This window comes from Vipera berus, assembly GCF_964194415.1.
Source record: "Vipera berus genome assembly, chromosome: 2".
In the NCBI taxonomy this organism is placed as follows: domain Eukaryota; kingdom Metazoa; phylum Chordata; class Lepidosauria; order Squamata; family Viperidae; genus Vipera; species Vipera berus.
Window position 1 is genome coordinate 217,010,333 of NC_138203.1, and position 27,951 is coordinate 217,038,283.

At 38.8% G+C, this 27,951-nt stretch overlaps 1 protein-coding gene across 1 annotated transcript in view; it reads right to left on the reverse strand.

Annotated features, from left to right (window-relative positions):
- Positions 1–27,951, reverse strand: part of FANCD2 (FA complementation group D2) — a 51,526-nt gene that overhangs the window by 12,968 nt on the left and 10,607 nt on the right. The window contains exons 12-35 of the mRNA XM_081317091.1: positions 26,393–26,493; positions 26,070–26,178; positions 25,625–25,660; positions 25,312–25,455; positions 24,612–24,746; positions 21,923–22,054; positions 21,167–21,274; positions 18,527–18,636; positions 18,174–18,234; positions 16,415–16,534; positions 16,021–16,094; positions 15,784–15,927; positions 14,517–14,617; positions 13,979–14,094; positions 12,277–12,385; positions 10,774–10,875; positions 9,833–9,945; positions 9,073–9,219; positions 7,773–7,889; positions 5,559–5,687; positions 5,332–5,450; positions 4,901–5,011; positions 4,529–4,656; positions 1,220–1,319 (exon numbers count right to left, since the gene is read on the reverse strand). Coding sequence (XP_081173217.1) covers positions 1,220–1,319; positions 4,529–4,656; positions 4,901–5,011; positions 5,332–5,450; positions 5,559–5,687; positions 7,773–7,889; positions 9,073–9,219; positions 9,833–9,945; positions 10,774–10,875; positions 12,277–12,385; positions 13,979–14,094; positions 14,517–14,617; positions 15,784–15,927; positions 16,021–16,094; positions 16,415–16,534; positions 18,174–18,234; positions 18,527–18,636; positions 21,167–21,274; positions 21,923–22,054; positions 24,612–24,746; positions 25,312–25,455; positions 25,625–25,660; positions 26,070–26,178; positions 26,393–26,493 — 2,666 coding nt within the window. The remainder of the gene's footprint in view (positions 1–1,219; positions 1,320–4,528; positions 4,657–4,900; positions 5,012–5,331; positions 5,451–5,558; positions 5,688–7,772; positions 7,890–9,072; positions 9,220–9,832; positions 9,946–10,773; positions 10,876–12,276; positions 12,386–13,978; positions 14,095–14,516; positions 14,618–15,783; positions 15,928–16,020; positions 16,095–16,414; positions 16,535–18,173; positions 18,235–18,526; positions 18,637–21,166; positions 21,275–21,922; positions 22,055–24,611; positions 24,747–25,311; positions 25,456–25,624; positions 25,661–26,069; positions 26,179–26,392; positions 26,494–27,951) is intronic.

Consider the following 27,951-nt stretch of genomic DNA (forward strand, 5'->3'; position numbering starts at 1 on the left):
TTCTATTAAAATATTATTAGAAATCAATCCATTCAATAGTTTTTAATTTTGGGAATAATTTACCGGTAGTCCTTGCTCAATAATGGTAACTGAACCATAATTTGTTGCTAAGCAATGCAGTTTTGAAGTGTGATGTCACATGACTGCATCACTTAGTGACAAACCTGGCATTCCTCACAGCCATCATTAAGCAAGGATCATAAGTGCTTAAGTGAAGATCTCCTTGCAACTTCCTGCTAGCTTCCAACAATTAAAGTCTGTAGGGAAGCCAGCACTTAGTTGCAAGTCCCAGTGGCTCAAAAGCAGTTGGCAGGCAGGTAAGTAGCATCTTCAAATTATTTGGCCCTAGGGGGTGGCTGCTGCTGGGTTGTAGAGGGTCTACCGGTGACCAGCGAGACATGGTGAGGACAGCAACTGCCTGGTAGGAGTTTGTGCAAGGGCCAACAAGGCATGGCATGAGTGCACTGGTGTTGGGGGGGGGGTTGCTGGTACCAGGTAGGGGACTTAGTGGAGTCACTTGTGATCTTCTCTGCTGGCTTCCCCATTGACTTCGCTTGTGGGAAGTCAGCAGGAAAGGTTGAAAATGGTGGCCACATGTGCTGCAACTAAGTGCAAGCTGGTTGCCAAGCACCCAGTTCGTGATCAGCAATTGCAGGGGTGATGTAATAGCCAAAACTTCGAGGACCTGTTGAAGTTACCATTCGTTCAGCGCCATCACAACTTTGAACAGTTGCTGAATGAGTGGTTGCTAAATGAGGATCATCTGTATTAGCAACCTTTCACATTTCTTTTGTTCAATGGTATGCCATGAGAAAAAAAGACACTATGAGGGACAGAGTTCTAATTTTCAATTTTGGTACCATTCAAATTTATTTTTACAAATTGCCTTCCAACCAGGAAATAGTGGGTTGTGGGTTTTTTTGACAAGTAGAGGCCAAAGAAAGAAAGGTCATTTGGCTCGTTTTAGTTCTTTGCTAAAAAAATAGTATTGGCTGATTAATAACAAAGTATGACACTATCAAATCTGATCAAATTGTCATACTTTTCAGATGAAAATTAAGAAAACGGTACTGGAAAGATCCTGCAGCTTATATTGCTAGTGTTTATTCTCTGCAATTGGCAATGAGGTATTTTAAACATGGTTAAGGAAATTGCCTATTTGTAAGGTTGCTTTTGAAAAGAAGTGAATCTCAACAGCACCAAAAGCAAAAATTCTTACTTCAGCAAAGCATGGAGAGCATCATTAAACTGGGAACCCTTCTGACGAGTTCCACAGGGCTGCATCCAAGATTGGCAAAGGAAACCTTTTGTGATGGAAGCTGTCAAAGAACAAGAAGGAATGCTAGATATGGCTGCTAAGTTTTTTTTCTGAGAGAAATTATATTTGCTAAATTTAATAGGATTTTGAGTTAACTTCTTACAATTTATGACAATGATAAATGCAAATCACCTCAGATATTAGAAATTTAGTAACACTCACAGTCCTGTCATCCTATATCTATTTTCAACTAGGCCCATCAATTATGAAGGAGGGAAACTGAACTTTACCTATTTTCAATTAAATTATTTATTTTTATTCATTGATTAAATTTATACTGTATCTCCCTATTATTAAGAGTGACTCTCAGCAGTGACCATAATACATACATCATGTTTCTTCTGTTGGAATTATAGATGCTACAGTTACAAAATTCTCAGAAATACAAAATAAATCTTTCCAAAATATTGATGTGCAATAGAAATAAAAGGAAACTCCAGAGACTTCTGGTCTTGCACAGTAGCACAGCAGTCGAGGGGTTCAGGGCTCCGTGCACTTCAGCTGATTTTCTTCCTGTTAAAAAAAGTAAAGTTTCCCCTGCACATGCGTGCTAGTTGTTTCCGACTCTAGGGGCCGGTGCTCATCTCTGTTTCAAAGCCGAAGAGCCAGCGCTTGTCCGAGAACATCTCCGTGGTCATGTGGCCGGCATGACTAGACACCAAAGGCGCACAAAACGCTGTTACCTTCCCACCATAGTGGTCCCTATTTTTCTACTTGCATTTTTACGTGCTTTCAAACTGCTAGGTGGGCAGAAGCTGGGACGAGTAACAGGCACTCACTCTGCTACGCGGCACTCGGGATTCGACCCACCAAACTGCCGACCTTCTGATCGACAAGCTCAGCATCCTAACCCACTGAGCCACCGCATCCCTACTTCTTCCTGTTAGGGGACCCTAAATGAGCCAGATATCGCCCCGAAGAGGCGGCAAAGAAAGAAGGAAGTCCAGGGGACCACGGAGAGAAGACAGTTGACCCGATCGGTCCAGGAGAAGCCTTCCAGAAACCAACAGGAGAAAGGTTAGCCTAACGTCAGAGTCTAGCCCAAGCTACAAGCAACTGAAGTCAAAAGTACTAGTTTAAGCTGATTGTAAATAGCACGTTTGAATCTGGGTAAGAACATCTATTTTCTCTATCCTACTTATCAACTCTCCTGAAGAAAGAAAAAAATCGCAAGAAACAAAAAAACCTCCGAAAGTGAAGAAGGGGGATTTTTGCCCCACCCTTTTACTAACGGAAGCGGCAAATTAAACCTTTTATGGAGGACCAAAAACATACTGAAATGAAATGAAATGACTATAAAACCTAAATTTGAATAAGTTTGAAATTGCTGAATAAGATTCTCATTCCTACCACATCTAGTGGTGGATGAAGACTATGACAACTATGGCTTTCATACAGGACTTCGCAAAATCTGGAAAAAACTTCTGTGCTTCTGACTTTCCAAGCTCTAGAGAACAGCTCTGACAAAAAAGAAAACAATCTGGGCTGCAGACAAAAGAGAGACTTATAAACTTTAGGGAACAAAAAACAACAATAACTTTTTTTGAACTTTCTGGATTACAAGTATCTACTTAACTGTGACTCCAAAGCTATTTGCAGAGAAAAGAAAACTTGGATTCTTGGCCATCATGGAAAATCAGAGACTTATAGAAAGAACGTATCAAGAAAAAATAAATACCTTTCAAGAAGAGAAATATGATATGCTGCAATTAATTCAAACAACAATGATTTCAAACCACAAAGAAATCCAAAATAACCAATTCATCTCCAATTTAACTTTACAACAAAAAAATCCCAGAAAAGAACAATAGAGAAGGAACAAGTAAAACAGATAACTGAATACAAATTCAAGGATAGAGACTTAAAGATGGAACCTAACAAAACAAAGAAGTATGATTCAACCCAAGTGGAAAAAATTTACAAGAAATACTGGATTTGGAAAAGACAACTTATACTTTAACACCACGGAAAAATTGAGGATAAGAAAAAAGATTGGAGAAAATGGACTGCAGAGATGTCAGGAAAACTACTAGAACTGAAGAGACAAAAATGATAAGAGAAACAGAGAGAAAAAGAAAGAAAAAGATTTTCAACAAACATGAATGGGCAAATGCCTCTTACAAAAATATTGTACTTGACTTACCTTTTATATCTACGGTAACACTTATAAGAATATGGAAAGATTCTTTGATTCAGCAGAACATATTAAGAAAGATACTGGGTAAAAGAAAAAGGCTAAAGTGAAAATTAAGAAAATAGACAATGGGAGCTATCAGAGAGAATATTTTAAAAAGCAACACTGTTTGAATAAGGTTAAAGAAATAGAAAGATTTTGGATATGAATTTTATTTTAAGAGGGGAGAGTCCCTCAGGTAACATAGTACTCTCTTTTTCTCTTATTTTATTTCTTGATATGAGTAATATAAGAGTTGGAATGGCTTATATAAAGGAAATGTTTTAGATATTTAAATGTGATTGACTTTAAGAAAATTACAATGGATTAAAAATATTTTGAATAAGAATAAAAAGACTAGATGACTAGATTTATTAAATGGAATATTTAAAAATTAAATATATTTTAATTATGGTAAAAAAGAATGGAAAAAATTTGGAAATAAATATGTATTAGCTTATAGAAAACATGGATTTTAAGTAGCATACTATCCTTTTATTTTTCTTTACTCCTATTCTTCTTTTTTCTTTTTTTAGTCTTATTTATTCCTTAAGAAAGGTAAAAGTACTGGGATGGCTTACATGAGAAAAAATAAGACTTACATATTTAAATGTAATTAACTTTGAGAAAATCTTAACCAGTAAGAATGTCTTGAACATTGTGGGAAAAACAAATGTAAGCAAGAACTGTAAACAGGATTTATGAGAGGCAACCAGAATGACTAAATAGAAAAGGAATATTAGTGATTATTATCTGTAAAAATATTAGAAAATTTTTTATATTCAATTGTTACATACCAAAACAACAAGAATTGTATTAATTTAAGGTTGGTAAAAGAGAACATTATGGGAAAAAAGAGGAAATCAAGTAAAGCTATTATGTGGATTATAGATAATAGAAACCAACTGTTAGTGAATGTTTTTTAAATGTAAACCCAGACAACACACTTTTTGCCAAATATTAAGGTGACTATGTTAAAAAATCAATAAAACATTTTTTTTAAAAAAAAAGAAATAAAAGGAAACTCCATGTGTTACCTATTTCTTTGCTTTTTGGATTGGCCACAGATTTTTCAGCAATGACAAGCAGAAGCTGGGTAAGACTCAATGCACAGTAAATATTGGGAACGCTGTGCTGGAAGTTCAGTAAATACTGGAAACTCTGACTATAGGATACAGGAGAAAACGGAAATGAAATTACGGTATAATTTGCTAGTAGATCTAAATATTACATTGTCCATAATTAGTTCCATTGTGTTCATGAATTTTTTTTTTAGTTTGTTTTTTTGGAAGAGTGCATGAAAGTGTTTGTGAATTCTAGGTCTCTGATGTACAGTATTGATAAATGATATATCCTACCAAGTCCTTTGTATTATGTGTGAAGTTGCATGATAGATTCTTTTCTGGTACCTGAGTAGGTCCTCAAGAGGAAGCTCTCTATCTCCTGGCTTAAGTCTGCATGCAAGGACATGCAGACTTGTTTTTAGTAAGCCATGGTTCTCATGCCGAGAAAATCCATTCCTGGATGAAAAAAAAGCATCCATTATTTGTTGCTATAGTATCCAGTTAATACAATACAAAAATATTTTCATAAGCTCTATTTGTCTTTAGTTTGAAGACATTTGAGTGTGATCTCAAGACAAGAAGCCAACATTAGTCTGGTAGCTCAGTTTGCTCATTACCAGTGTCATAAAAATATTGTGACATTGCTGTATGAAAAAGACCCATCATAGTTTACGCTATGGGTGGTCTGCTTCATGATATTCTATAAAGAAAATAAAAGGCCAATAATAAAAGATTAATTTATTCTTGCCCTTATATTTGTAATTCTACATACTTACCAAGCAAACAGGAAGTGAAAGATCTGCAATAAGCGCTGATAACAGGATGACATTAATTGATGTTCCTGAACATTGACGCCTGGTCCATCAATCACACCATGGTTCTCTGTAATCAGCGTCTTAAGTAAAGAATACATTACTGCATAAAAGGCTGTAGCGGGTTTAGTTACAGTATGATGTAAAGAAGACACTGTATGCTATTATAGATAAATAATTTGTGTTCCAACCTGGAAATGGTTGTGCATATTTTCTATGTGATTGCACAGTGGCTTTAAAAGTTCAGCAGCATACTCAATCACTTCTTGAGATGTACTTTGGCAAAGATGCGAAAATCCAGCATTTTTATTTCCTTTTCCCTGTAAAAAAAATACATGTTTATTTTTTTGAAATGCCTTTGTTTCTGAAACAATCATAATGTACATCGGGGAGGACTGTGTGGAGAGAGTTTCCTCCTTTAAATTTCTGGGAGTCTATCTCTGTGAAGATCTGACCTGGAAAGTTAACACAACCCAGTTGGCTAGAAAGGCCCAACAGAGGCTTCACTTTCTTAGGGTTTTGCAGAAGAACAGGGTAGAACAACGGCTAATGATCCTCTTTTACCGGTCTACTATAGAGAGCGTCATCTCGTATGGTATTGTGGTTTGGTATGCTGGTCTGACAGCCGCGGATAGGAAAGTATTACAGAGGGTAGTGAGCACAGCACAAGACATTGTGGACTATCCCCTGACACCACTGGATGACATTGCCAGGGCTCATTGCCTTGGAAGAGTGAGGAAAATTCTCAGGGATGACTCACACCCTGGATGGTATCTGTTTACTCTCCTACCATCGGGTAGGAGATATAGGAGTATAGCCAGCCGTACCAACAGGCTGAAAAACAGCTTTTATCCGTGGGCTGTTAGGCTCTTGAATGGGATATAATCTCTGTGAACTTATGCAGAATTGACTTGGGAGGCCGGTGTGTGGTGTAGTTGGTTCACATGGTGTGGTAGGATGGAGGGTTTGTTATCACTGTGTGTTGGGGGGAGGGAGCACGGGAAGAGGCTCAGCTAATCTCAATGTACACATGTTGTACTTTGACAATAAGGTTTATTATTATTAATGTAACACAGACCATTGGGAACTAGAAACCTGATCACTCTTTTTGTGAAAAAAATCAAAGAAACTGGTATATAACTGGGATAAAATAACTGAAATGTACGGGAGTGGTTTCATCTGGAAGCCACCATTGATCAGGAAATTGGACTTAGTGGTCTAGATAACTTTGGCCAACCCTATAATTCTGAAGTGTGTCCCAGTGAACATTAAGCAAACATAATGTTTGAAATATGAACCTGATATAGCAAAGAGTTGTTGCAAAGTTGAGCATATCATTGCATACAAAGACAACCAGATCACTGAATCTTGTCGGAAAAGCATCAGTTTAAAAATATGGTTTGTACTCAAAGCAAAATATGGTTTAATAAAAACAATTAAGAAGGAAATTAAAGTGCAGACATTAGATGACTGTACAGTAATGCATATAATAATTTCAAACAACAATTACAATGTATTTGTAATGCATCGTATCGTTAGACTGAGATTCTACAGTACTCTGGGGCAATTATAAACATTTCCAGATCCTACACCAATACTACTAATCTCAACATTCAAAATCTAAAAAATATCCTAAATTGTTGCTATACTAGGAAACTATATAGTGGACATTTCATTTACTTTGATTTGCTTTTTATTCGTTTTAACTGCTATCTCTGATGACCCAATTCATCACTGCTTCTGTTTCTGCTTTATAAAAGTGTATTTTTTAAAAAATCCCATTTATATCCCGCCCTTCTCCGAAGACTCAAGGTGGCTTACAATCTAAGAAGCACAAATCAATGTGCTTAGCAATAGCCTTCATTCTATGTATATGCCTGCTTATTAGGGCTTTCGCCCCCCCCCCAAGCGGCATTATTACAAAGTCAGCTTATTGCCCCCAACAATCTGGGTCCTCATTTTACCTACCTCGGAAGGATGGAAGGCTGAGTCAACCTTGAGCCTGGTGGGGCACGAACCTGCACTAATTGCAGGCAGCTGGTGTTACTTAAGGAGGCATTAGCCCACTGCTCCACCAAGGCTCTTTATTAGATTTCTATCTTGTCTTTATTATTTTCTTATAAATAACTCATATATGATACTTTTTCCTCCTCCTCCTTTCCCCACAACAACAATCCCGTGAGGTGGTTTGGACCAAGAGAGAGAGGGACTGACCCAAGGTCATCCAGCTGGCTTTCTTGCTTGAGGCAGGAGGAGTAGAGCTTGGTTTCCTGGTTTCTAACCTGATGCCTTAACCACTATAGCAAACTGGCTCTCGGTTTCATTGAAACAAAGTTCTTCTTTAAATGAAATTTCTTAACATTCCCTCGCTTAAAGCCGCAATGCCTTATTCACACGATGCATACCTTTAAAAAAGGGGTTCTCTTTGCAGGAGCTAGTATTAGGACATGTTCCACTTTACGGTACAAATCTTCTAAAAGGAAGAGGAGCTCAGTTGGCTCTAGCTGCACCACTTCACGGGTCTAATATTTTAAAGGAAGAATATAGTATAATTTCAGTGTTCATAATAAGTCATATGTTTACTATGTTATACATGTACTGTATTTAGATTTTTCAGGTAGCTGAACAAAATTGTTAAAATGCTAAAGAGAAAAAAGGCAAGTGTTTGCAATTCTCTTATGAAAGGCAACAGGATCAACTCATTATATCAACGACAGGCAGGCATGTTGAACATTGCAGCAAGTAGTCTTAATGTATCATCCACACTTCTTCCTATGAAGACAGATCAGCTGCTTTGTCAGTGACTTTCTTCTAAAAATTCAAACAGAGAGAAATTGCCAGGGACAGAAAAAACTTGCAGATGAGTATCACCATCCAGAAATAGAGCTAACTTTGCAGCACAGAACTTGGCATACAGAAAGAATCTGTAGAAAATCATTCCAACAAGATATACAAGATATGCCTAATGCTTAAATAGTGTCTCCATACCCTGTGTTATAATCAAGATGACTTTCCTTAATACTTAAATTTGCTTGATTATGATTGTGCACTCTGATACGCCACACTTACTAACTGGAATGCTTAAATTCAGGAACCCCACACTAATACTTGCACAGCAGCTGCATAACATTAACTTTGATGTAAAATCCCCAATGGAAAGTATTTTCTCGATGCCACCAACTTGTGCTGGGAAACTCTGAATAGGATTCTCATCTTGCAGGGCTTCTGTTGAGATTCTCTGTTTAAATGGTGCATCCTCCCCTGAATGTGACCTGAATGTGCTCCTCACCAGACACTGCATCATATAGTGACTAGCTGCCATTTGAGAGCTTATGCGGGAAGGAAAGCAACTAGTTTTCCAACTAACAGATACTGTGCTTAATTGGGATAAATGGCCTACATATTAATATATGGAACACTCATTCCATTCTTATTAATCAACATATTTTAAAATGTAACCTATAACCTACATATAACTTCTTGAATTCCTCATACCTTATAAAGTTGACTACATATTTCCATTATAAGAGTACCATAGTATTTTTCCTACTGTTATCCCTGTACTATGCCATATGCTGAATAACCAAACTTAACTAACAAATGCTTGATTATAACTGAAATACTGGTTTTAACTCAGAAAACTCCACTTTGCCCATGATTCCTCATCCTGAAGTTAAAGATCCACCATTGTACTAGCCTACTTACCTTTGTGTGCATCTCTGTGTCCAAAACAGATTTGGTCAGCAGTCCACAGTGCAGGATGGTAAAAACTTCCAAATCTAATTCACGGAAATACGCACTGTAATTCTGCAGCTGTATTAAAGGAGTTCCTGGATCTTTTTCTGGGGAGCTCTAAAAAGAGAAATATAAATCCCTTCAAAAGAAGACGATATAAATTAAAAGCTGGCAAAAGTGGCACCATATTGGGGATTGATTCTTAATGGCAGTTGATACCATGTGCCTGCAGGTTGCCCAAATTCTATTTTGTTAACTTTGTAGCATTGGTAAAAGTATATAACCGCACCCTCTGCAGTATCTAATGTTTCTTCAATAATCACTAAAGATGTTCTGATCAAATGAACTGAATGAAAAAAAGACTCTGAGAGCTGAACATTTCAGCTAGTCTTTGATTTTCATCACTGGGATCATCTATACATGTGCACACATAAATAAGATTAAACTATGTGCAATGATTCAGTTTCAGGCAAATTGATCACTACAGTGGTTACCAAGAATCTGAAAGTATATTACTCCAATTTCTATCCAATCTCACTACCAAATGAGAAGGTCTCATTACTCTGCTTGTACAAGAAAAGTTTCTTGAACAACTTTCTGCAGATCTTCTGGCTTATTATATTTTCACAAAAGATACATACGTACATGGATATATTAACCTGAGACTTCTAGAAAGAGACCTAAAACATTCCACGTTATAAATTCAATGTATTTTCAATAAGACACATACAGATTTTTCTTGTTGACTTGTCTCAGCTTCTGCTTGAATTATGTCCGAGTTCTCATCCAGTTGCGAATTATCTCCAAAGCTGTTTTTGCTATCCGATTTTACTCTTTTTTGTCCTAAAAAAAGCAGAAGGTTCCAAAAACAAAGGAAAGCCAGTTTCATAGCTGATTAAAATAAATAGAAAACTTCTAGGGAAAAATATATTATACTATATCTGAAGTCTAACTCCTTGCATTAGCATACATCAGTTTAGCAGATTTCACGTATTTCAAATAAAGTCTGCTAAATGTAACTTTTGACTGAGCTTAGGCAATGATAGACTTCATTCCAAACAATAGATAAAATGGACAATGGACAATATTGATTGTTTCTGCACACATGTAGGCATGTTATTTTTCCACATGAATAAACTAGTGCTTTATAGAATAATTGCATGGACTAGGAAAACCACACTCATTTTTCTAGATACATTACTGCTACTGCTTATATGGGTATTATGTTGGATTCTAAATGTCTCTGGAAGGAAAAAAAAATAGGTGGCCAGAATTGTCACAAAACTTTGTGGCCCCTGGGAAGATTTTAAAAATGGCTGCTGCACAACTATCCTAGCTATCCTTTCTCATGTATTGCTGATGCCTAAAAAGTGATTTTGTTGAGCAGTTTGATAGTTGTACAAACACAACTTGGGGGAGGGGGGGAAATGTATATTCATGTTATATTTCTGGAGTACTTTGAATCATCAAGAAAACAGTAAATGAAATGAAATTAGCTTGACTGACCACTTAAAGCAGATGATTTAGTATTGCCGCTATTAACAACAGAAATAATATATACAAAACCTTTAATTCAAGAATTTAACTATAAATTCTTGCTCAGCCATTAAGTTTATCTGATTTTTTTTTACATTTTAACCGAAACAACAGTTTATGAATTGCATGTGGTACCTTTGTTCTTTTTTTTAATAACAGAGGTAGTATTGAGGACAGGTACAGCTTCCAAGGTCTCAGAATCAAAGTTAGCAAGAGGAGGAGCATATCCAGGACTTGCTGAAAAATCAGAGTAAAACAATCTAAGTAACTCAATTAAATTTCGTATATAGATAGTCCTTGACTTATTACCACAATTGGGACCAGAATTTCCATTGCTAAACAAGGGTTAAGTGAATCGTGCCCGATTTTATGACCTTTTTTTTTTGGCAATGATTTAAGTGAATAACTGCAGTTATTAAGTGAACTATGCAATGGTTAAGCAAATCTGGCTTCCCCTATTGACTTTGCTTGTTAGAAATCAGCTGGGAAGATCCCAAATGGCAATTACGTGATCCCAGGATGCTGCAACCATTGTAAATATGCCAGTTGTCAAGTGCCTGAATTTTGATCACATTACTTTGGGGATGCTGCCATGGTTCTAAGTGCGATGACCGGTCATAAGCCATTTTTTTTCTTTGCCATTCTGACTTCAAAGAGCTGCCAAACAAATGGTTTTGAGGAATACCTGCACAAGTAATCCTTGGGCTACAATGGCAATTGGAATGGATTGCCTTCATTAACTGTCACGTGATTGCATGACATAACAACAGTCCCAGTTGTTGTCGTAACCCCAAGATGCATGGGTCAAGTGGGAAGCAATAAGGGTCCCTGTAAGGAGCACAGGGGTGCTGTGGGGAAGTACCATGGAGGTGGGGGTGGGGGGAAGCCAGGCACAGGCTGGGCAGGAGCACGGCAAGGCCAGGGGAAGCAGAGTGCAGGGCTGTGCAAGTGCAGGGAGGCTGGAGGAAGCAGTGTGCCACGCCACCACACAACTGCACACAGGCCAGGGGGAGACTTACCAGAGCGACTGGTGACCTTCCCTGCCGGTTTCTTCATTGACTTTGATTGTGGGAAGCCAGCAGGAAAGGTTGCAAATAGCGATTCTGTGACTGCAGGATGCTACAGCTGTTATGAGAACTAGTTGCCAAACAGCTGAACTGCAATCACATGACTGGAGGGGGTGATGCCCCAGATAGTACTTTGCAAGTACCACTCATTCAGCAACGTCACAACTCTGAACAGATGCTGAATGAGTGGTCATAAGCAAGGATTATAACACATGGTTCTTATAAATATACTGCATTTCTGTAAGGAAATCAGGATATTCTGATTGAAAACATTAATCGGTTACATCTTTTCCAGAGAACTACTTACAACATTTAAAACATCTATCTCTGTTTCATCACGTTAAGTGTGTGAGGTAGACATATTCAACACATTAATCCCCATATATACTTTATATACAGGGACTTTACATTCAATCAACTAGCCCTAAGAAAATTAGAATAGTATTCTTTCCCTGCCTTTTTCACATTTATTCTTTAAGTTTAATTTTTCTATTGTCTTAAAACAACCTGCATAAATTGGATGTTATTTCTGCCCACACCCCTTTTTCACCTTTATTTCATGTAAGATTACCTGCTAAGCATTTTTCTAGAATACGCTGTAGCTCGGTAATGTTCTGTAACCGGGTCAAAACTTTTCCTTTTACACTAGGATCTTCTTCTCGGCAGAAAGCATTTACAACCTTGAGAGACAAATGTGTAAGATCAGGTTAGAGACTTTTCTTACCATCTGCTACCAATTTTTTTTTGATTTTGCAATATACAGTATAATAAAAATACTATTCTTCAAACCTTAACTCAGTTCCAAATATTGGAAAAAATTAGTTGATCACAAACTTTAGTAGGAAGGAGTGGTTGTTATTTCTAGTCTTAGCTATATATGCCTGCTTGTTTTGTGTATCGGTTTTCTATCGGTACACAATGCCCAGAATCATCCATTATCACTTAGGCATTCTTATAAATCCTTTAGCAAATAGAGAAATAAATAAAACAAGCCTGTCAATATTTTAAGTAATAAATTATCAATATTCATCTTTATATCCCATCCACTAACAGGGCAAATTCCAGTCTTAAGAATTCCATATTTCCCACCCACCCCCAACTATTACATAACAACAGTGAATTAAACAATATAGGTAGTCCTTGACTTATTACCATTTATTTAGTGGCCATTCAAAGTTACAACAGCACTGACAAAAAGACTTAAGATAATTTTTCACACTTACAACCGTTCCCAGGATCATGTATTCAAACTTTTTATGCTTGGCAACTAGCACGTATTTATGACAGCCCCACTGTCCTCTGGCCATGTGATTACCATTTGTAACCTTTGGCTTTCAACAAGCCAAGTCAATGACAAAAGCCAGATTTGCTTAAGAACCACAATTCATTTAACAACTGCAGTGATTTGCTTAACAACTGTGGCAAAAAGGTTGTAAAACGGGGCAAAACTCAGTTAACAATTTTCTTGTACAACATCAGACCTTTTGGGCCCAGTTGTGGTCGTTAGTGAGGACTACCTGTAATCTGATATTTAAAATATTTTCAGAAGTAGCGCCAGCCAGTAAGAGCAAAAACAGGAAAGAGAAAGATAAGAAAATATTTTTCTACTTTTACTGATATAGTAGTGCTTATATGGAAAGAGTAAGGGACGCGGTGGCTCAGTGGGTTAGGACGCTGAGCTTGTCGATCAGAAGGTCGGCAGTTTGGCGGGTTGAATCCTGAGTGCCGCGTAGCAGAATGAGCGCCTGTTACTCGTCCCAGCTTCTGCCAACCTAGCAGTTCGAAAGCACGTAAAAATGCAAGTAGAAAAATAGGGACCACTGCGGTGGGAAGGTAACAGTGTTCCGTGCACCATTGGCATCTAGTCATGCCGGCCACATGACCACGGAGACATCCTCGGACAAGCGCTGGCTCTTCGGCTTTGAAACGGAGATGAGCACCGGCCCCTAGAGTCGGAAACGACTAGCACGCGTGTGCGGGGGAACCTTTACCTTACCTTATATGGAAAGAAGTGTATGTAAGGAAATTAATATTTGTATACTTACAAACCAAAGATTCAAGTATTTGTACTCATGAACATGCAACAACAAGAGTAATTAGGAAAAAAATACTATATTTAGCTATGTTAAGTCTCTCCTTTGGGGAAAAATTCTCAAAATGAAAGATTCTTATTATACCTCAGGAAAGACTACGATTATCAAACAGACATCTGGCCTATTATTCGGGAGAGTGTCAGCACTATGAAAAAGTACACCTTCTGAAGCCCTGCTTACCTCACGAAACCAGTTCACCACATGAAATAAGAGCGAACAAAGGAACTCGCGTTCTTGCTTTGACAAAGACTCTATTTTTTCTGTCACCTCCAAGCTGGTCAGATATAAAGGGCACACTGTAATAGAATACAGTTAAAAGAAATTCACTCATAATTAAGTTCATTTGCTTAATTGTTAATCTTTTTTCATACATTTTCCTGAAATGAAGTTTGGATTAATGGTTTCTGTTTTGCTTCTGTTTCCTTTTCTCCCTATTTTCTAATGAGTAACTTTTGTTTTTTGTTGGCTGTTACATTACAGCCATGTTGTAAACTGCTTCAAAATGTGTTTCCAGCAGCATTATAGAAATACATTAAATAAACAAATACACATAGTAGATTATATTTCAGTGTAGCAGATGGTAATGCTTAAACTTGAACAAATTAGATGAATGATGAGCTCCAGTTTTAGCACTCATTCCTCTGCATCAATATCCCACCTATAATATTCCAAATAAAAATGGGCTAAATTAAAAGAGGTAACTGTTTACATCCTATACCTAATAAGGCATCAATGTCCTCCATATTCCCCTTATTCAGTTCTGACATGCAGAGCCTCAGCAGTCTGAAGAAGGGCGACAAGCACACTGGAGACACTAGCCTGAGAGGTGAAAAGAGACAAATATTGTGAAATGACAGCATGACTGTGGTGCTGAATACAGGGGGGAAAAAAGTGTCAGAAAACCTGGGTGGTAAGAGAAAACCTGGCTAACTGGAGGGATGGGGCAGGGGAAGCCAGAAAGAAATAGTTGTGTTAGGTTTAAAGCAGTAGCCAGCCTCAAGTAATGTGAGATCCAGATGGGCAGGTGGTGGGAAGTCATCATAACAATTTTATAGAGCTTGGAAAATGGGGCTACAGAGAGACTATAATAATTCATTGATATATACCAAGGGGCCAAAGTCCTACAGACTTCTGCAAAGTTTTGCCTATCAGATAAGTTACACGCAATTTGGGGGAGGGAGAGCTGAAATGTAAGTTTACAAAAACTCCTTTCATCCAAAGCCCTGGAGATGACAGAGTGATTTGGATTTCATAAGAGCCATAAATGGGAAGGAGAAACAGGCATAATTGTCAATGTTCCAATTCAAAAACTGACATCATACTCTAATTTTGGGGGAGACCCTACAAATGGCTCAAGAGATCAACTAGATTACAGTCTCATTAGATGAAACATTTGAGAACTACTTCCTCACATCAGCAAACCTCCACTTTTAAGACATGCACAGAAACAGGAATTGCAAGAATCTGACAAGAAGGAAAAATCTACCCACAAATTACAATATTTATCAAACACTAGCAACCAAACAAAATTAACTGAGAAATGCCGTGCTTATGGCAAAAGAGGACAAAGGTATAGCATCTTTAGGATAGAATTTCACATGAAAGTCTAGAATGCTGCTGCCAATCAGTCTACACAACCAAACCAGAAGGACTGGAACCACTTTTGGAAGGAGTACAGGGTGACTGCAATCCTTCTCCCCCAACCAAATTTCCAATTTCCAAGGCATTGAGCAAAATGACTATTGCTTTTTCTTTATTCACTTAACATTCGATAATTTTGGAAAATACATACAATACTTTTGGTTTTCGTAAGAGGATTTTCCATTAACCCTGTTGCACAACCTAGTGTGCCCTGTCCAAATGTATTGAGACTGCAGTTTCTAAACTATGCTGGATACAAGGACCTAATTTAGATTTAAACAGCGTCTGCTCCAAGAAAACTGTGCTAGCGCTTCAGCTGAGTAAGAAAAGGAGGCAACTCTCACCTTTTGTCCTTGCTTTCCGCAGCTGTTACATCCAGGTTCAGGGAAAAGCTCTGGGACAACAGGGGCAGCAAGTTAATAGCAATACCCCCCTCACTTTCACCATCTTCTAAGCCATATAGAGCTTTCAGCGGGAATGGGAACGTGCTGGAAAGAAATCAAACATCAACAGTAAAGCTCAATATAAAAACATCAAATTTAATTATTTTTAGGAGAGATGATAGTACTTTTGGAAAATACCTATCCTCTATCTGGAGAAGATCTGTGACAAAATCGTTCTCAAAGTCTTGGACCACATAGTCCTTAATCCAGGCCTTAAGGGAAAAAGAACAAAAAAAACACAATTCCAGTGGCAAATTAATTAGAGTTGGAGAACAATGGCTTATTGTAAGTTTATACTATTCCAAATGGGGATGCACAGTACTCTTGCAAAAATTGCTGTAGTAATTTTTGACACGATAAAAGGTGGAAACTATCAAATTATATCTAATCAATAGCTCTGCATGCTTCAAATTTTTTTCAAAAGATCCCATGAGCTTGAAAAAAAAGAAAAGAAACAAGCTGCTTTAAGAGTTGGCCATAGTTATGCAATATAATAAGGAAAAGGGTATAAGCCCAGAACTCTGTATCCTACCAGGATCTGCAAATCCACACTTCCTTTCTGAATTAAGTTGGCAAGTTCATCATAGTACAAAGCCAAGGCATGAGGAACCTGCCCACAACAGGAGAATACAAGCTCCAGCAATGTTATAATCTGCAGAGGGAGAGAGGAAAAAAAGAAGAGTGCTTGCTTTTAGTCACCTGAAGGTCAGGCGCAAATAACCAGGAATATTCACTGAGTTCAAAGCACAGAAGATATCTATACACAATAATCTAAACAACTAATGGTCAAAGCTAAATTGGTACTAGATAAGGATCAAGGGAATTCAGAGGGCTGGATTTGGGTTTCTTGAAGCAACGCAATGACTCCAAACTGATGGTACATTTAACTCCAGCTTTCACCTCGGCCTGCTCTTCTCCTACAATGACAGAGATTCAAACAGTATACTGTAAGCAGCATTCCAGATTACCTAAGACAGCATCAGGCAAATAGAAAATACTCTGTTCTCAGCATGTCCTTAGGCAGTTGCCTTTCCAAGCAATCATAGTCCATTGGACCCAGAAAGAATAGGCTTTATTTTAAAGTGTTTTAATTTTTTAAAAATAGACTATTTTTACTATCCCAATCCCTGTTAATTCAACAAGGAGTGATATTTCAATAGTTCATTTTAAAAAACAACAACTCTAAATTGGTCTACATTCCAAGTTAATAGCACTGCTGGTGCATATAGAAGTCTGCTCAGTATGTATATGGGGAGAGGGGGATATACAAAAGGAGTGAAAGGATTTACAAAAGGATTGGGGGGTGGGTGGGTTTTCCAATTGTAACCAACCCCCTTACTACTGACCACAAAAGTAAATTTTATGTCAGACTAAGGCTGGTCTGCCAATAGATCTGTACTGCTGGACCCTTGATACTCTCTGAGCTTGGTGGTTTTCTTGCAGACATTTCATTAGCAAACTATGTAACATCATCAATACATCAGTTTCTCTATCCTTATCCACAGCTTCTCTGACAGGCAGATTGAAGAGTCACTGCAATGAGACCCAGGATTTGACTGATGCCTCATGTAATAATATCAGAGGGGAATTATGATGCCTTTAAATACACCTATAAGGGAGCTAGTTGGTGTAATGATTAAGGCACCAGGCTAGAAAGCAAAAGTCTTGTCTCAAGCATGAAGCCAACTGGGTGACCTTTGGGCCAGACCAATCTATTTCAGCCCTAAGCAAGAAGGCAAAGGCACTTCTGAAAATCTTGCCAAGAAAACTGCAGGTTTAGGCAGTTAAGGCACAGCCCCACCCTCATCTCTTTTACTCAACACAAGTTTTCTTTTGAACATATGATCAGCCAGGTGGAGAAATTATTTCTTAAAAGATTTAAGGTATCCTGTGCTTTCTTCAACAATACCTGGGCTTCTCTGAAAACTCCCAGTCATCTACTCCCAAATTTATACTGATGACCCTTCCACTGGGCAATAATCCAGTTTCCATGTAATTCTGAATCATGGTTATTACTTGTACAAGCTGCGACAAGTCAGGAAAACTGTTTTGCCCTCAAAATTTCAGCAATGAAGTCTAAGGGAGCCCTGGGGGATGAAAACATAGGGCTGAATCTGTATGGACATGGCCAATGAGTTGCCCATATCTGCAATACAGAAAAACAGAAGAAGAAAAAATGGGGGACAAATCCTTCTCCAACTACTTTTCCTCATTAAAGCTAGGAAAAAAGAATAATTTCATATTTCCCTGGTAGCACTAGAAATCTGCTACATAGAAACAACACAACTTGCCTGTCTGTGTTGTTCCTTGCTCAGCTCTTCCCTTTCCAGCAATTTTCCATTTTCTTTGCTCCTGAAATTAGGTATGATATCAATTAAGGATGTCTGATGCAGCCAAACCTTCACATATAGTTTCTTAGTCTGAACCAGAGAATTACTGGAACATTGTTGATGTGCTGAGGAGTTCAAAACGAATGCAGTAAAGCCCTTATATTCTTCCTTCATTGATACTGTTCATTACTTACTTTACTTTCATATTTTTTATAATTCTAACCTTTTTTTATAAGTTTAACCCACTGTTATGTAATGATCCGCAGGTTGTCTATATTTGTCCTCTCATCACTATGTGATACTTGCTTGCTCACCTCTTGGCTGCCATACTGCCAACCATGGTAACTGCTCCAATAATCCCAATACGTTTATACTTAGGGATAGTACTTGAGAGCTGCTTTCTAATCACCATGTGCATATCATCCTGGGTGGAAAGGAAACTAAGTATTATAAAACTGACATCCAGAAGTATGTGAGATAAATCTACTTCTCCTGAATTGTAAGCAATGCCTAAAGAACAGTACCGTATTTAACGGCGTATAAGACGACTTTTTAACCCATGAAAATCTCAAAAGTTGGGGGGGTCGTCTTATACGCCGGGTCGTCTTATACGCCGGAAAAAAAACATAAATCAGTCGAGCGTCCCCGTTCTTGCAAAGCAACTTCAAGCCTCCTTAGTCCAGTCCCCCCTCCATCGTGACTCTCCCTTCCCACCCCCAAGAGCCTCTAAGCCCCTTCCCCTCCCCCTTGCAAACGCCAGACCCCGGGAGCGGCAGGCGGCTCTCCCCACGCAAAGGCGGCGCTGCCTGTCGGCTCTTGGCCCGAGAGGAGGGCCTCGCGCCCGCCGGACTCACCTATCACCAGCACCGCTCTCCCCCCCGCGGGGATGCGCTTCCGCCAGGCGGTGCTGGCCGAGACGAGCCAGCAGGCAGCCGCCATGAGCGCGGCGCTGAGGGGCAGCGGCAGGACGCCTGGCCCAGTGCCTGCAGGACGGCCAGCAGCTCCATGCGCAGCAGCAGCCGCCGGCTCAGCAACAGGTCCGAGCGCAGGAGCCGCACCACCAGGCTGCCCAGGAAAAGCAGCCACACCGAGAGGCTGCACGCACAGTCCAGCTCCATGAGGGGCAGGGTGGGAAGCCGGCCGTGAAGAGGAGTGGCCGTGGCGGGGTGGCGGCTGCCCTCCGGCACTGCCTGCCGCCCAGGAAGCGCTGCGCCTCGGAGGCCGGCAGAAGCGCGGGAGCAGCGGGAGGGCCGGCGGGTCCAGTCGGGCCTTCGCCTCCTCTGCGATGGACAGGGAGGGCAGGGCGGCCCTCCACTCTCGCCTTTGCGGGTCTTGTATGCGCAGGTGCAATTGGCAAAAGTTGCCCCCTCGCCGCCCCCCACAAGGCCTAGGAGGCCTCAGGTGAAACGGCCCCTTTTGCGCGTCCCCCGCGCCCTCCCCTGAGAAGAGCCTCCTGGGCTGAGAGGCGTCCTCCCAGCCAGAGCTCGAAGGCAAGAGCCCCCCCAGCAGCCCCTCTTCCCCGCAGGGGCCCGAGAGCCGCCTTCCGTGGGATGGAGCTGGACCCCAGGCGCTGGTGGGGTGGTTGCACCGCCCCCCCCGCAGGACGCCTCCCCTGCATCCCCCCTGGGGAGGGAGCGCCCGCCCGCCGCCAGGCCGTTCCAAGTTTGGGGAACTTCTGGGGACTTCCGGCGGGCCAGGGAAGAGCGTGCCTGCCAGCCCGTTCCAGGAACTTCCGGGGACTTCTGGCGGGCCTGGCGCCCCTCTCGCCCGCAGACCACGCAGTGGCCCTCGCCAGCCGGCCTCGGCATGGCCGCCCCAAGCCCGCCTCTCCAGAGCGTCTTCCGAGCCCACTTGGCTGACCACCTCCTGGGCGGGGCTTGGCTCCAGACTCGCGGCTGCTCCGTCTGCAAATGTGCTCTCAAATGGGTGGGTGGGAGGAAAAGCCCCTTTGGGCTTCAAAAGGGAGGCTTTGCACTATCTGCATCAGACGGGGCTGAATCGGGCTTGTGTCGGACACTTGGCAACTGGCATGTAAGTATTTTCCGGCGTATAAGACAAAAAACCTTGAAAATCTTCTTAAAAGTCGGGGGTCGTCTTATACGCCGGGTCGTCTTATACGCCGGAAAATACGGTAGTAGCACAGAACTATCAAAGCATACAAAAAAGAAATAATACTATTCTGTTCTATAAACTGAGAGATATTTTAAAACTACAATTTTCCCCTTGGGACTCAGTGCAACAGTACACAATGCTTTAATAGTTGGCAATTATTCTTTGAATGTAAAATGCATTTGAAAATTTTAGAATCAAGAATGAAATTAAAGCAAGCAAAAAATATCTGACGGGCAATGCATTCATATAGAAATGTATGATGTCCCAATGATTCTCAAATAATAAACTAAATCTTACTTTGGTCATTTAGGCCACTTAGCATTCAGTTTTATATGTTATACTGAATTTGGAAAACATCTAGATTCATACACGGCTCCATTGTTTTAATGAATTTACAAAAATACTGATATGTGAAAAAAGAAATATTGAGAATTATTAGCAACGTTCACCAAATTTTGAGTAACTGTTTTACACCCGCTATGCATGAAATCTTTCTGATGCCAAAGGCATCTAGACATTTAAAACTGAATAGAGAACCAGCCCCAACGTCTTCAGATGTAGAGGACAAAGGGAATGATCTTGAAGGAAAAGCCACTACCAATGCAATATTTAGATAGCCAGAGTTGAGCCCCAGGTCAACAGGATAATTTGAGAAAATGTCTGACACCAGTCCCTTCCTAGTTTACAGGAAGATAAAGTGAAGGAGGGGACAAAAGAACATTCAAACTTGCAAGGTTCTGTTTTTATAGTTTACAGTAAAAATAGTCCTGATCTATATGGCATTGGTTTCTTAATCTGGTCTACCTTGTGAGGTTAATGTCAGCTATCAGTGGTCCACTCACCTGGATGTGGCTGTTTCTATGCCCCTGGCTAAATGCCAGCATGCTGAGGATGTGAAATAGCTTCCGGATTTGCTGTGGACCAAGATTATCCATATAGTCCAATATGCTCTGAAAGGAAAGTTCACGCTCAGTCTTCTAGAATATCATGAGTATATCAAGCAAGTAAGATAAGTTGGAACACTTCTGTGAGATTTCTTTGTGTCACAGACAAGTAGGAGATGGACCAATGGCCTTCTTGTCACAGCCAGTTTAGTATCAGCTGGTTGTGAGATTCTTCCAACAATTAAGTACTCTGATCCAGAAAATCCATCTTAACATTCTGGTGGCAAAAATGCATACTCAGAATTATTTTAGAGACCAAATATGCCTACACTGATATAAATCTTTGCTTTGAAAAATAAGTCAATGGGCCACAAGGATTCTAATAAGAGAAAAAATAGATCCTCGCTCTTCAAAGAATCTCTTATATCTTCCACTATCAAATTAATTCCCCTATTTTATTTAATCAGTCTTTTTTCTTTTTTCCTTCTGTGAGAAATATGCAATAATATTTGACAGCTAAAAGGGATTACATGCTTATTTGTTGGAGGCTATCACAAACTAGACAGAATTAAAAATACTTTGGTACATAAAAGAATAAAAATGCTATTTTTAAATATGTTTATTTTCTTTTCACAAAAATTCCGATTTCTAACTCTGCAGAGAAATTAGTTAAATATACCTGAATCAAAACTTCCAGAGTTGAGCCATACTTACCTTCAGAAAGACAACATAAGGAACAACTGATGAGGTATGGACAGACACAAGATCAGTTAATGTATCCAGAGAAACATCCACTTCAACCTTGTTGCCACCACATACATGAGTAACCAAGGCACCCACAATCTCCTGCACAGAAGCAAAGTAGGAAAGAAAAATTTACAAGTATAAACGTTTTGCTTTAATTTTTAAAAAAATCATTTGCCTGCTAGGGTTGAAGTTGGTAAGGAATGGTTGAAGTCTTTCTTAAATAAACTAGCAATTGGAGAACTTATTGTATCTACACAAATCAGCTTTTAAAGAACCACACAAAGTATCTCTAATGTTCTAATTGTGTTTAAAGAACATGGAGTCCTGGAAAAGGGCATTTCTATTAACAGTGCTTCTTGTTTCAAAAACTATTTTATTTTTTATTTTATTTGGTGTTACAGAAAGTTTTATATTTCATTTTATTTCACTTGTACAAATGAGCATGAGTCTACTTACAGTAAAACTGGGCTTTGGCTACTTTGTTACATACAGAATAAAATGTGCCAGAAGTGCTACATGTGGCAAAAATACAAGACTGCTATGTAGTCTACATCTTCTGTATTTTTCTCAGAAATATTACATGAAAGTCTCAGCTGATTTAAGACCTATGGGCAGCAGCGTTACATAGTTGTAGGCCCGTCTGTGGATGACCATAACATATGAAAGACTATAAACTGGAATGTAACAGGATAAAAGAGAAAGAAAAAAATTAACAAAAGAAAGAAGTGCAGATTTAATTATGTATGACAGGGCTAAACTGTCATGTTAGAAGGAAAGAATTGGTGTCATCTAGGTTCTTCTGGATCTGCATGAAAGTAGAAATCCTACTTTTGCATGTTCTCTTCCAATAAATGATAATAACACACAACCAGAAATAAATCTGGGGGATAACGGCAACATTGTGAATGAAAGTGATCCAAGAGGAAAAACATTCTGTCTAGACAACATGAACAGATGAGTGAAAATAAGACAAAAAACACAGAAAAAAGTAAGTTATTTTGAAACCCAAGAAATGAGAATGGTGAATGTATACAGAGTATCTATCTAAAAGTTATGCTTGTTTCAACTATATCCTTAAAGTACAGTCTAGTTGTACATACATATACATGTACATATACAGATATAGAAAAGGAATAAATTAGGTCTAAAATCATGAATGATTTGATAGAATTCATGAAAGATATAAAAGTGAGGTACATACAGAGATCCTGAACATGAGGTCCAACTGTATATACAGTACACAAAGAAAGAAAGCAGAATGAAAGCAGAATGGCTGCAAGAAGACAAAAATACAAGCCCCATAAAAATATTGGATTAATTTCCTAATGGAATAAATGGAAGCTGTCCATAAGAAAAGTGAATTTGGAAGCTGCTTAGAACAGAGTGATAAAAATTCTATTACAACGTGACACAGAAATGTATGGAGTTACGGTATATTAAAATGGAGTTAGAAAAAGAATGCTTGGTAGAATGATGAAATGAAAATCGCTGTGGATAGGAATCTAGGGATCATTTCTTGAGCAAAATGAAAAGACAAATATATTGCATAATGTTCCAAAAGAGAGAAAAATAGTTGCAAAAAATAGTCAGCCCTAACTCTAAGGAGCAGGATTAACAGGGGAAGGATATTTTTGAAGGAAAAAATCTGTTAATTCAGAGAAAGTTATTATAGAACGAATAAGCTTGAATTTGCACTAACCTGGAGTTGAAGGTTGGCTGTTAAAACCAATATAGAATAGAAGGTCAAGTATGCAAGATAATAAATGAAATTATTCTGAAGATTAGAACAATGTTTGTTGTCCTCTTCCTTTTTTTAATGTATCCATGGATAAATGTGTTGTTGACTGAGATTCCAATGACATGCAGCAGATGGTAGATATAGTATATGATAGAACAAAGTGAATGGATGTGAAAAAAGTGTGCCAAAGACTGTTTGTCAGGGAACATGGAGTGAATGACTGTAAAGTATAAAGGTAAATGCTAAAAAATTAAAACTAGTTCCTGCTTAGCCATCTACCTTGTTGACCAACATTTATCTTTTTTTAAAAAATCCCATTTATATCCCGCCCTTCTCCGAAGACTCAGGGCAGCTTACAATCTAAGAAGCACAAATCAATCAGGGCTGGTAAGGACTCTGACATAATCAATTTGTGTGCTGTGGAAGGATATTTGCTAAAGATGAGAAAACTGATCAGAAAATGATACATACAAAATAAGTTGAATATAACAGGAGTGTGGTAAAACAAGATTTAAAAACTGAATGATATTGATTAAATCAGATTGAAAACAAAAGTGAGTGATAAGTAGTACAAAGCACATTGAGGTAATGTGGTCAGATAGGCAGAAAGATTGAGGATTGAATCTCAAAGTAAATGAAGGAACAGTAAATTAGTTAAGCGAAAGGGAAAAGTCAAGCTTACAACTGATCAATCTCAAAGTGAAAAATAATAAAAGGTAATGTATGAACATGGCAGAAAAAATAATTGTATTAGAGCCAGAAATATTACTTTTAAAGAAATGTGCACAGAACTTTACAAATATATACACACACACACATTATTTATTTCTCATTTAATTCATTGCTACCTCCTTTTCCTCTCAAAATGAGTTATTCAAAAATAAAAATGCACGTTGCAAATATGCGTATCTTTTGTACCTGCTGGCAGTAAGAATCAAAAGCTGTGAATGCTTGCTTGTACATGCAGCTACCAAAGGAGACAACACAAGGATCTGCTGAATTCACAAAGCTCTCAGCAACTGACAAGATTGCTGGGAAAAGATCTCTCATAACCTGAAAACATAAAACGGCTTCAAAAATACATCTTTGTCCTTCCAATGCCTATAGTATAGCTGATTGTATTTACAGTATTCTAAAATGTACTAATAACTTAAAATCAGTTAAACAAGTTCCCTGAGGATGGTCTCCAGCCTGAGTCTGAAAGCTTGGAAGAGTAAACCTCTGGTCCCAGTGACCGACATAGTTAAACATCTGACTGCTGCTATTAATTCATCTATCTGAGATGATGAGTAATATTCTATTTCTGCCTTTATGGGAGCTAAATAATATACTGTATCCTAAGGTAAGGACACCCATTATTTTCTTCAGGAAACAGGCTATTTATGGAGAAAGCAGAAAGTCATTTCACCATCCAAACCTATCATAATCCCCAAAATGTTGTGGCTTTCTCCATACATTGTCTGATTAATGATTTATGGCGGTACAGTATTTATAAACATGTGGAGAAAATAAACAGGTGCATGGTCCAGCAAAGAAGAAGCTTTGCAATATTGAGTCTAGAGAGAAAAATAAGAAAACCCACCCAATGTGCTGTATTGCATCATAGCAAAGAACCTACCGGTGAGTGATGCCGAAAGGCGTTCTGCAGCAACTGCTCTCGCAAACAACCTGACTGAATCTTACTCTTCAACAATCTCTCAATTTGCTTCTTGTTTTTGGTATTTGTAGCATAGATTATTAACAGCATTACCATATCCAGAACCTTTTTAAAAATAAAAGTGCTAAGTTAATTATGCAAATATTAAATCCAAAATAAAAAAGTAGATAAACAATGGCAAGGATCTTTAAAAATTAAGAGTCTCATGCAATAAGAGGCCCACCAAGACTACTCTAAGAGGAAAATAGCTAGTGCAGAATCTAAATAGGATTACCTTATGATCAGAGGCAGAAGGAATATTCTCAATAGCCTAGAACAAGAAGGATGGATTATGCCTATTACAGAATTCAATAACTGCTTACATAACATACATAAATAAAATCTCAGAACTCTTCAGGAGAACAGATCTGCACTAATTGCCAGAATTATATTTAATTCTGCATATATATTTGAGAAAGATAATTTTTAGTGAAAATCCTACAAATGCACTCTAAAGTATTAAAAAGACAGAACACATGTTTTGCTTGTTTCAACTATTGGCATTTGTGCATCATGGAAATTTCAGAAAAACAGATCACAGCACTAAAGATAGAGAACCACATTTAGTGCCAGTTTTACAAGAAATAAATAAAACACATAAAACACAAGACAGCTTTATAAAAGTTTGTGTAAAAGAGAGAGCATGGCAAAAGGCAAATAAATAGGGAAAAAAGTTTAACCTTAATCCAACCTTCTGATACAAACTTCTGAAATTTAAGAGCCGACTTTAATACTTCAAAAAGGAGCTTGAAAGAATCCTTGTTAATACTCATTTGGCTTGCAGATAGACTGAAAAGAAACAGAAGAACAGATTCAAACAACATTAACACCAGCATTAACAGTATTAAAATAACGGTTTGATAAGCGTAAGGCTTTTGAGTTAGTTTTTTTGAACAATGTGTTATGACAGTTGTTGGATTTACTTTATTTTAGGCGCGAGATATTGGCACAAAGAGTCACTGAATAAGGCTAACATAAACGGATATCGATATTATGTACAGACCTTGACTGTGCCTGGCTGCTGAGTCTGCTTTGAGAAGCCTGGATACTTGGAAGGGCGGCACAAGATTCCAGATTCAGCTTCTTACGAAGGTCAGAAATTACCTGCACAAACAGTAATTTTCATTCAAACTGACTTGGGCAACAGCAATGTATTCAAGACAATTACTAGGAAAAATGAGAAAAAGGAAGGGGAGAAAAGGAAACAGCATACAAAGACTGCAACGAAGTATTTTCATATGCAGTTTTTAACATATTTTATAACGCCAATTAATATATATTCCATATTTTATGCCGATGACAACCAAATTAAAAATAGGAAAGTGGCATAGTATGTCCTCTTTGATAAAGAAAACTGGCCAGAATTTTGTTTCTGCAATAATTAACATATTATTTCCTTGTACTGTTCCACTTATTCTTTATTAGGTATATATCCCGCCTTTCAAAGAGCACAAGGCAGCATGCATGGTGCTCCCTTATCCTATTTTTTTCCCCCTGCAACAAACCTATAACGTGGGTTGAGAGATAATGGAATAACTGCCCAAAGCCACCCAGCAAGCTTTATGACTGTGGGTGGAGTAAAACCTGGGTCTTCCTGCTCCTAATCCAGTACTGTCACGTAAAAAAGCTGCTTTATTGAACTGCAGTCTTGTAAGTATTTCAGATTGTAAACATTTCAAGTTCAAAATATCCTTCCTCAGATTTAAAGCAACTCCCAGTAAATTCTGCTGCTCGATTAGGAAGAACAGGTTGTCTCCAGGTACCCCTCTTTAAAAAAAATCATCTACAAAGTTCCTGCCCCCTTTCCTGCAACAGCAATCCCCCTCCCCTAATTTAACTTGACACAGCATGATTGGGGAAGGCAATCAGAGCCTTGTTACTTCATCAGGCCTTTGAGAAGTGGAGAGAAAAGTGATTCTTTCTGCATTATAACCTTGTAAGACATTTTAAGATTATAAGACATTAGATCAGACATGTCAAACACAAGGCCCGGGGGCCAGATCCAGCCCATGAAGTGGTTTCATGCGGCCCGCGAAGCCATCCTGGAAACAGTGAGGGAACGGCCCCCACTGCCTTGGCCCTGGCCCAGAGACCCTCCTTCTGCCAGAGACTCAGATCTGTCCCACTCCTGCACAGGCTCCCATAGGCACCCTTGATGCGAACGATGTAGAGCTGGCCATGCCCACCCAGTAGGCTATACACACTCTAACCACGCCCACCCAGTAGGCCATGCCCACCTAGGCCACACCCACCCGGCCCCCTGAGGGCAACCGCAATGCTGATGCGGCCCTCAATGAAATTGAGTTTGACACCCCTGCATTAGATGAATCATGGACATAGGAATATTTTACTAAGTACGTTTTGTAATTTACCTGGTTTATTCTTAGTTATTTTAAGGCTGTTTATAGGTGATAGGATAAGCAGTTGCTCAGAGCCAATTGTAACAAATTAGGAACCAAACTGAACCAAATCAAGCTCAAGGCATTTGCTTACCTGCCTAGGTAAGAAAAAAGGAAGATTAAAATAATCTGAAATGATGCCAGTATTAAAAGTTTCAGAGGT